The sequence below is a fragment of the Cajanus cajan genome, chromosome 2 (genome assembly GCF_000230855.2).
Source record: "Cajanus cajan strain Asha chromosome 2, NIPB_CcT2T_4, whole genome shotgun sequence".
NCBI classification, from domain to species: Eukaryota; Viridiplantae; Streptophyta; class Magnoliopsida; order Fabales; family Fabaceae; genus Cajanus; species Cajanus cajan.
In genome coordinates, this window is record NC_138518.1 from 77,816,844 (window position 1) to 77,827,482 (window position 10,639).

The 10,639-nt window shown below is 28.7% G+C and overlaps 1 protein-coding gene across 1 annotated transcript; it reads left to right on the forward strand.

Annotated features, from left to right (window-relative positions):
- Positions 1-4,880: 4,880 nt before the first annotated feature.
- Positions 4,881-8,783, forward strand: LOC109813679 (serine/threonine-protein kinase SRK2A). Its single transcript, XM_020377911.3, has 9 exons — positions 4,881-5,517; positions 6,069-6,143; positions 6,244-6,345; positions 6,437-6,490; positions 6,583-6,675; positions 6,765-6,857; positions 7,062-7,166; positions 7,254-7,352; positions 8,221-8,783. The coding sequence occupies exons 1-9, from the start codon at positions 5,398-5,400 to the stop codon at positions 8,533-8,535; spliced, it is 1,056 nt and encodes a 351-aa protein (XP_020233500.1). The 5' UTR covers positions 4,881-5,397; the 3' UTR covers positions 8,536-8,783.
- The last annotated feature ends 1,856 nt before the right edge of the window (positions 8,784-10,639 follow it).

The following is a 10,639-nucleotide window of genomic DNA, read 5'->3' on the forward strand; positions in this document are numbered from 1 at the left end:
GTAAACATTGTTCAATTCTTCTCTGTTCCCTGTCTGTCATGCAGTTAAACTAATCAACTAATCATCCTTTTTCTTTTTCTTTTACCTCGAAAACAATCATGTAATGTTCAGAAACATTATCTTCTTCTTCTTTTTTTCCTTCATCCATGAATGAATAAAAACCGGACGAGTTAATAAAAGTTATGAAGAACAACAAAAATATACTCATATGGTCACATCATATATAGTGCGGATAGAAATAAGTTAAAAGATACTCAGTTCAAGTGTCGTATAAGGAAAAATATATATTATCAAGAAAGATTTATTTAACATTGCGTTTCGGGAGGTAATTTAGTAGAGAATAAAAAAGAAAATGAATGATTATTAGGAATTTTTTTTATTAAAAATGTGTTTAAAAATGAAGATTTAAGTGGATTTGAAAAGATATTATAATGATATTATAATGAAAACAATGTGAATTTAACTTTGTTCTTTTATGGGTAAATTAATATGAAATTTTTCAAAAAAAAATATACTCTATATTGTTGTTTAAATGAATATTTTAAAAAAGTTAATAGAGGATAAAAATATAATTGTCTAAATAATATATTTTTACATAAAATTTTAGTTATATAAAATATAATTTTAAAATATCAACTTTCTTTTATTTCTTAAATAATTTTATTATATTAAATAACTACAAATTTCTCTATAATTTTATTTATTTTATATCAAATCAATTATCACCTATCTCTTTCTATTCCTTCAATTCTCTTCTTTCTTCTTCCCAAAGCATAAAAGTTGACATTCAATATATTACAATAAAATTCTTTAAAAGTTGTGTAATGTACGGGACAAATTAATTTGTTGGAAAACAACATAATATATTACAATAAAATTCTTAAAAAGTTAACATAGAAATTGAAAAAATAATGAAAAAAAGATAATTATTATATAGAAAATAAAAATAAATATACATATGTGTAAAATTATTTTATACCATCTTGCAATTACAAATCATTATATACAATAAATTTATTAATTTTATATAATTACTTTCAAGTCTAATTAATAATTATTTTCATTAATTATCTGTGTAAAAACTTTTAAACTAAATAATATGCTTGTTTAAGAAATACATATTCAGTTCTCTTAAACTTCTAATGTTTTAAACTCAGTTTCGTTTTAATAGATCATTAAATTTTTATTTATAAAAAAAAACTCTAAACTTTAATTAAATTATAACTTTTTAAAATAAGTATCTTAAACCTGATTAAGTATTTTTAAATTTTACCTTTTTTAAAAAATCCTTTCTCTTAAATTGAAATTAATTAAATTATAGAAAAGAAATTCCAACTATTTTTTTTACCCTTTCTTTTTTGAAGAAAACTATTTATTTACCTTAAATGACAATTATTCATTAGTTTTAAGAATAAATTTTTTCCAACACTCAAACATAATAAAATTCAAATTTTAAAAAGTATTTTTAATTTATTATCCTTTGTACTTTTTTTATGAAGATTTTTTTAATTCGATAATAACGTTTGGAAATATAATGAACTCTTATAGGCTTAAGGCTAGTCGACGAAGTCGATTGAAATTCGAAATTGAAATGTAGCTTTGTATCACATCTTTGTAATCATTCTTTGTTTCTCTATATCAATCTCATAACAGTAGGAACAAATCTTTCTATATATGTCCATGTTGTATCTTTAATGAAAATCAACGAAAACTTATTTTTCACAAACCTTTATATGGTAAGTTTTTCCTTGACTACAATATATTGATCCCATTTCAAGATTTCTCTCTCTAGAATATGGGAAGACCACATTATTTTCTGGGTGTTAAACTTATTCTAACTATACGTATACGAAATAAGAAACTTTATAACTCCTGAAACATATTTCTTTGGTTTCTAAGTTTCTTATTTTGTAAAAGAACAAGTTCACACGAAAAAAATTACTGGTTTCTCATGTACCAAATGGATCAAATTACAAGCATACATAATTATCAAACCCCTTATAACTACTAGATTTAAAGAAATTAGATTCGCGTTGAAAGTTAAATATATTGGATAACTTCTTCATGAGGAGGTGTAATAATGAGTCAACAAGCGTTTTAAATTCAAAATTAGGATGCAAATTTGTATATATTTTATTGTAACTACACGTGTAACTCAATATTAATTGATTCATAGTTTTTTTAGTAATTTCCGTTATCATCAATATATTCTTAAGAGTTTAACACGTCTTTGATTTCTAAAAAAAATATAATTATATCCTTAAAGAAGTTAATCAAATTACAAATGCTCTAGCAAATATTGGTCTCGCCGTATTTAATAATTGTAGGTTTCTGATATAGCCCAAAGTTTCATTCAATTTTGTTTATTGGTTGATAATATCATTAAACTTTTCCACATGAAATTTTGAAGAGAAGAGACCAAAAAGAGAAGAATGAAGTAAGAGAGAGAGAGAGAAAAGAAAAAAGAACAATATGGCAGAGATAATAAATGGAAGCAAATGATTGTATAATGAGTAGGAAGAACATGAAAATTTGGGAGATGACACATGATAACTGACAATCGCATGTGGTGAAAACGTGTGACGATGTTGCCATAAATTTTGAACTTAATTGTCTAAGGTACTGCATTATTAAAAAAAAACACTATATATATATACTTTAACTTATTCTATTTTTTAGTTTTTATAATTTAAAATATTTTTTAAATTTTTAGATTATTTTTTTAATTATTTTTAATTTTTATAGTTTAAAATAAATTTTTTAATTCTTATAGTTATAATTTTTAATCTTTATAATTTTATTATTAATTTTTTATGTGTCTTTTATTTTGATATCTCAAATTTGTATTTTTCATATTTCATATTTATTTTTTTTATCTCATATATGATATTTATTGTTGAGATACTTATACTTTTTTATTTTAACAAAATTAAAGACATTTACTACATCAACATAAAAAATAAAACCTTAAAAAAATTAATAAAGACTAAAAATAATTAATAAAAATGAATATAGAAATTAAAATGCATATTTTTAAATTATAAAGATTAAAAGATAAAATAAGTAAAATTAAAAAAATAAAAAATATATTTTAATCTTAAAAAAATATTTAAACGAATTCTTTGGATAAAAAAAATAATATATAATTAAAATGTTTATTTTGTTGGGAGTGTGATTGAAAAATGTAGTTTTTGATATGGGAAAATGATAGTAGTACTAGTAGTAAGTTAATGGAGACAAAAATCCAAAGTTATTTATGGGATTGGTGAGTACTGAGTAGTAACTGATTGAAGAAAAAAAGGAAAGCCAATCACTATCGAGCGACGGTGGTGCTCCATGTCGATTGTCGGCTATGCCCCACGGGATCAAAATCTGGTCAACGCCTTTTCATTTAATTCACACTATTTTTTTTTTATTTTTTTATTTTTTAATCAATTTATTTTTTTACTATTTGAGAATGGAGGAAGTATAAGTAAAAAAATAATAATAACTACGTAGTAAAAGTTTAGGAAATATTAGCTCAATTGTGTTTCGAATTTGAAGGAGGATGTTTGTGATAAAAAAAAAATGGCTCCCCTGAAAAATCTTAAGTATAAATTTAGTCTTTTGATTTTGTTGTACAATTTTAGTTTCTTTAATATGAAAATGTATCATTTTTATTTTTAAATTAATTAAATAACACTTATTTTCAAATATTACTTTAACCATTTTGAAAATAAAAGATGATGCATTTTTAAATTAAAAAAGTTAAAATAGTATAAAATATTTTTGAATAATTAATATCAAATTTCAAATTTTTTTTAGAAGAATTAAAAATACAAATTCGTGTATTAATATAGTCTATACCATTTTAAGAAATAGTTTAAACTCTAGACAACTTGATTAAGAGATATAAGTTGTTATCATTTTTGTCTAATACAAATATTGGTAGTTAATTGGCATTTAAAAATATTAGTTTAGAAATAAAAAAATACTAAAATTTTTCATATTTTTATTTTATTTCTTATTTTTTCTCTCTCACTTTATTCATAACTTTTATATTTTCATTTAGTATCTATTTTAAGTAATAAAAATATTAATAATAAATTAATTATTTTAGTAATATACTTAAATATTCATTAAAGTAATTAACTAAAATTAATAAAAAATTATTTTATTAAAAATATATAAAAAATTGGTTCCTTAACTATTTTATTTATTAAAAACTTTTATCTCTCTCATTGTCTATCAATGATGTCAATTTTGAAAAATTGATTTATATTTGAGTATGATATCTTGAAAGTGAGTAAAAGGAATCGGTTTTATTTTTGGATATATTAATACACTTGAATATAATATTCTCACAGATAATTTTTGATATTTTAAAATAAAGACAACCTAAAATTTTAAATTTGATATTATATATAACTAATAAATAAAAATTAATACTATTTTAAATATTTAAAATTCTAAATAAACAAGAATGAAAAATTTCTTCCAAATCAATGGGAAAAAAACAAAGATGAGAAAAGTATCTGAGATAGCTTTACCTTTGTATAGGGGAAAAATCCTTTTCTTTTTTTACACAATTAAATGGAAACAATAAAATTAGAATTTAGGATTTTACGTATCCTAACAAATCTGAAAGTATCGTACCTATTTTTCTCTTAATAAAAACTAAATAAGTACTTTTTTTTTTTTTACAAACACAACCTTGCAAAAAAAAAAAATAATAAAAAGAAAGGTGGACAAAAAATTTCATATAACCTAAGTTAATTACGTGGGGTTACACTACCTATTAGGATTAATAAACAAATTAAACGGTGGAGTGGTTCTTGGGTTAGTGAAAAAGAAAGATGCTGTTAAATTAAAATTAAAGAGAGAAAAAAATAAAACAAAAAAGAAGAGAAGGTAGCTTATGAAAACGACAAAGAAGATTGAGGAATGAAGAGAAAGGTGTCCTGTCCTGTCCCCTACAGCATCGGCGTTGCAAGAGATCCCATTCCTAATACCAATTCCAATTCCAATCTCAATTCTAAAACTCTGATTTTCAAAACTCGAATCAAAACACAAAACACAGTGATTCAAGTTGCTTATCTTCCTCTTCTTCATGTTCATTGATTGGATCCCATCCCTTCCCAATTTTCTAATGCTTTCTCTCTCACTCACCCACGTGCTCTTTCCTCTTCCCCGCTCTAAATAATTCTTCATCTCTCTCTCAATTCATTATTATATGCCTGTGTGTGGAAAAAAGAACCGTTTTTTAAGTGAAAGCGACCACCTTTATATTGCCCCTTTGATCATAGTGTAAAATGGTGTTGTGATTCTACAAGGGTCTTGCATGCCCCTTTGAGTTTTAAGTTTAAGCCCTTTCTTCCATCCGTAACCGTAACTGGTGGCATCGTTGAGGATTTGATTATGGAAAAGTACGAGGCTGTTAAGGATTTGGGGGCTGGGAATTTTGGGGTGGCTAGGCTCATGAGGAACAAGGAGACCAAGGAGCTTGTTGCCATGAAATACATCGAGCGTGGCCACAAGGTTTCTTTCTTTCTTTTTTCTTTTAAAAGAATATTTTTTTTTACCTGTTTGGTTTCCTTTATTCAATCTTCAGATTTGTTATCATTACTCTCCTGTTTTCCTTTTGACATGATCGACGGAGGGTTTGTGAGGTTGGAGCTCTGATTTGTGAAAAGTGAAAATTCTAGGAAAGTTGTTAACATGTTCATTTGTCACAATTTCGTCACACGTGATTAGAAGAAATGTAGGAGGGGATGGAAAATACAATTATATATACTATTTAGTTTTCAGACGTGGATCAGCTCTTTTCCTGAGATAGTTGATGTGATTACTGGTTAGAATTAAGAACTTAAAATTTTATCACTTAATATTTGAGTTAGCGAATCCAATCATTTAATTTACGACTGGTTCATTTCCTCCGTGTTGCTTGTATTCTTCTTTAAGGCCAAGGAAGCTAGATGGAAAGGCGGGATCTTCCTATTTGTTTCTTGTTTATATTTTTATATATTAAATTGAAAAGCTATTGTTGTGGCTTCTGTGATTATAAATGTTTTTGCTTCCTCAAATTCCAGATTGATGAGAATGTGGCAAGAGAGATTATCAACCACAGATCCCTTCGGCACCCCAATATAATTCGCTTTAAGGAGGCAAGGACTTTATTTGTTAACCTGTTGGATCAATTGGTATTGAGTACTCTATTTTTAATTAATTATGTTCTTTTATTTCAATGGGGCTTTGATTTTTCAGGTGGTTTTGACCCCCACTCATTTAGCCATAGTGATGGAGTATGCAGCTGGAGGAGAACTCTTTGAGAGAATATGCAATGCTGGCAGGTTCAGTGAAGATGAGGTTGATAATTTAGGATTTTCTTCACAATCTTGCTTTTAGTGTCATTACTATTGTAGCCATATCTCATTTATTTTCCTCTTTTATTGTTCAGGCTAGATATTTCTTTCAGCAGCTGATTTCTGGTGTCCACTACTGTCACGCTATGGTATAATCATGCTTAAGTTCTTGAAAAATTATTGGACTCCCTGTACTCAGAAATATACAGAGGAAGAGCCTATTCTTTTATTCTTTTTGCAGCAAATATGCCACAGAGATTTGAAGCTAGAAAATACTCTTTTAGATGGAAGCCCTGCACCCCGCTTGAAAATTTGTGACTTTGGTTATTCCAAGGTACTGGAATGAATACCATCTTGTTTTAAAGTTCTAATGATATGTACTTTATCATTTGTATTTCTGAATGTTTCTTATTTTTGGTTTAGTCATCTTTGCTTCATTCTCGACCCAAATCAACTGTTGGAACTCCAGCTTATATAGCACCAGAGGTTCTTTCCAGGAGGGAGTATGATGGCAAGGTTTGTACTCTAAATAGAATCGGTTCTTTATACTTCCCTACTTCATATTGTGTGTGTGTGTGTTGGACGTCAACCTCATCTTTCTGCCTGCTGCTTGTAGCTTTGTTCCTTTGATCATGCTACCTGGAAAAGTCTTTTATATGCATCTATTGTAGCCAATATATCAATGATTCTGTTAATGTTCCATTGTGAAAATTGTTTTAGTTGGCTGATGTATGGTCATGTGGAGTGACTCTTTATGTCATGCTGGTTGGAGCATATCCCTTTGAGGATCAGGATGACCCTAGGAATTTTAGGAAAACAATTCAGGTATAATATCATCCTTTTAATACTGATTTTCATTTTGTTTCATGTTATAATTGCATCATCTTAGCTCCATTTCCTGTCTTTCTGCAGCGTATAATGGCTGTTCAATACAAGATCCCTGATTATGTTCATATATCTCAAGATTGCAAACACCTCCTTTCTCGTATATTTGTAGCAAATCCATTAAGGGTATGTTACAGTGTTTAAGTAACTTTTCTCCCCCTGCTATTATTACAATTTGGGTAGACTGTTATGTATGTTTAAATCATGTATGTATTGTCTGTCTTATATTCCAGAAGCCCACTCTTGTTATTGTGTTCACTTGAAAACCCTTGTAGATCATTATGTCAATGAAAACCAATCAAATGAAATTTTGCTGGTGAAATAAACCCTATTGACTGAAAGCTATCCCTAGTGAGAAATTCTATGCCCAGCTCCTATTCTAAATTTGTAATCCGGTACCCTCCAGTTTAGTTGGTTGGTAAGGGTTTGATGTTTCCGTTTACACCTCTTGTGAGTTTAAACCAGAACTTGAATTTGGTTTTTTTTCCCCTCTCTTTTGCACTGTTTTCTATATTACCTTTCTTAGATTTATGTAGGAGAGCCAGGACATTGAGAAATTGAGGCATATAAAATTTGAAGAGAAATCTTACCATATTTTATTTAGAACTTATGGTGGTTGTCTTTTGAAATTTTGATGCCATGTACTGACTCTGAAGAATGACTTGGCTGGTTATTGGTTGTATATTTTTTATATAAAAACTTGACAGAATTTTTAGATTTTTACTTATATTCCTTTCAATCGTTATTAATCAAAATATTTTTATGGTTTTTACTTTTGACATCTATACATGGCTCCCTATTTTAATGTAGCTAATGTTGCCATCAATTCATTCTCCAGTTTCTTTGATGCATCATGCATACTCTAAGCAATAGACAAAACTTTATATTTAAACATGGTGCTTTTGAAAAACACTTGACTACATTTGATATTAGGAATCAAGATCTTGCTTACATCAAGCTAACTGCCAGAACTGGTTGTCCTTATTGTTTACAGAGAATCAGTCTTAAGGAAATTAAGAACCATCCATGGTTTTTAAAGAATCTCCCAAGAGAGCTAACTGAATCAGCTCAAGCTGCCTATTACCAAAGAGGCAATCCAAGCTTCTCTATTCAAAGTGTGGAGGAGATAATGAAAATTGTGGGCGAGGCAAGGGACCCTCCTCCAGTATCTCGGCCTGTCAAAGGTTTCGGCTGGGAAGGTGAAGAAGATGAAGGGGAAGAGGAGGTGGAGGAAGAGGAGGACGAAGAAGACGAGTATGACAAGAGGGTCAAAGAGGTTCATGCAAGTGGAGAGTTTCAAATAAATTAAGCAATATAATTCTTGTGTACTTGGTTAAAGTATTATTTTTTTAATGCTAGGAGTCACCTATTTATGTGTACTATAATTTATATTAACTACTATTATAAACCATTGAGGCAGTCTAACTTATGGCACTGTCTATGTAATGTATTAGTAGTACCTGTATCACCATGGAGGCCGTGTATGAGAACAGTAGTGTTGTGATAACTTTTAAATTATCCATGCATGTTATATAATCAGTTTAGTTAAGCTTAAAATGTCCTCAACCATGTATTGCGCCTAAATTTGTACTTGGTTCTGGCTTACTGCCTTACTTTGAGAGTCCTATATTATCATAGGAATCGGATGAACTTGCTCAAGTGAGAAATTAATGTTAACTGTATGACCATATAATCATAGCAGATGATCCCTGATAGCGATTAACATATCTGGTCGAGTCTTTTGCTCACACATTGTGATTTAGGTTTGATTTTCAATTTTGTTTTTGTTGGTAGACAATATGCAAATTCTATCATAAATTTTTGCTAAAGTTGATGTTTTTTTTTGACTTTATAAGAGATCATGTCTTTTTTAAATGACAATTTTAACTCGATCAAAAAAAAATATTAGTAAGATTTTAGAGAGTCGCTAGCATTTTTTAGTGATATAACTTTGTGTCCGATATCGAGAATGTCATGTGACTACATGAGTCCTCATCCCCATGAACAATAATTGTCAACTTGGATCATTTCTGGGGTTCATGCTGAGTTGGACTTAATGTGTGTTGAGTCGAAATAATTACTATCGAGAAGCCTTTAGTAAAAGGAGTTTTCTATTGTGAATCTGAATTCTATGTTCATTACATCCAAGCTGGTAGTGGATATTGGCGCGAGGCACGTGGGACAGAAAAGGAAAAATGGAATTCATATTGTGTTGTATTCGGTCATCAATCAACATATTATTGTGCACCTTGCGATCATAAAAAATAAAGGACAGACAATGGTGTACCTGTAGTCCTATATACATTACATGGTAGCTTAGGAATTTGTGTCTTAAAGTATCTCCATCTGACTCACCTTTTAGCAGCAATAGCACAAATCATGACCATTCCACATCCATGTAGAATTTCTCGCTCATTTTTTGTTCCCACATGTTTTTATTGTTGATATAATGCAGTTTTCAAAAGAAATGGTAGCAACTAATCACTACCTGTGTGTTTGTTAGAAAGGGAAGAAATAAGTGAAAAATAGAACGAAAAGAAATAGGTGAATAAAAATTTAATTGTTTGGTTGAAAATAAATATGTGAGAAATAATATTATCTATGTTTAGTAAGATAGAAAAAAGTGAAAAATAAAATATATAAAAAAGAGAAAAGAGAAATAAACAAATAAGTAATAAAATAAAAAAATTATTATTTTTTAATTAATTTTTATATTAAACATTACATAACTAAAAAAATAATATTTTAAAATAAATAATTAATTAATTAAAAGTAATAAATATTTTTAAAATAATACCTTTAAGATATAAAAAAAATTAATTAAAATTAAATTAATAAATATAAAATAAATAAATAAACTTCTAAATTTTCATTCGAATAAACAAAATCTTATTCGAATGAAACTTTACGTTTTCTTTTGAAAACGTATTCGAATAAAGAACATTTATTCTATTAAATAAACTTTTACACTTTGTTTTAAACCGTATTCAAATAAAATTGTTCCTGTGTTAGGAAACACACTTCAATTATCTGTTGTAGCGGGTCGGATCTTGGGTCTCGGTCTTCTCGTTCCTATCCGGGTAGTCCGATGTGAGGGGGGTGTGCCTGCAAAGACACTCCAATGCTCAAGTAAGTGCTCGGCGTAATAAATGCGGTAGTTGAAAGTTGGTTACGTACCTCGAAGGTGGTCTATTTATAGTGTTTCTTATTGGGCCTGATTAAGAGCTGGGCCCTGGAAAATTAGGGGGCTAATCCGACTTATTCCTTTAATTAATCCTTTCGTAATTATACTGGTGGAGTCCTGGGGATCAGCCGACTAGACCGACCCCTTTTGCTTGGTAAGCGGTCGGTGTGTTCGGGTAGTGGCATTGGGTTCGGGTGTTCGGTGGGATCGGTCGGGTTGGCTTCGGTCC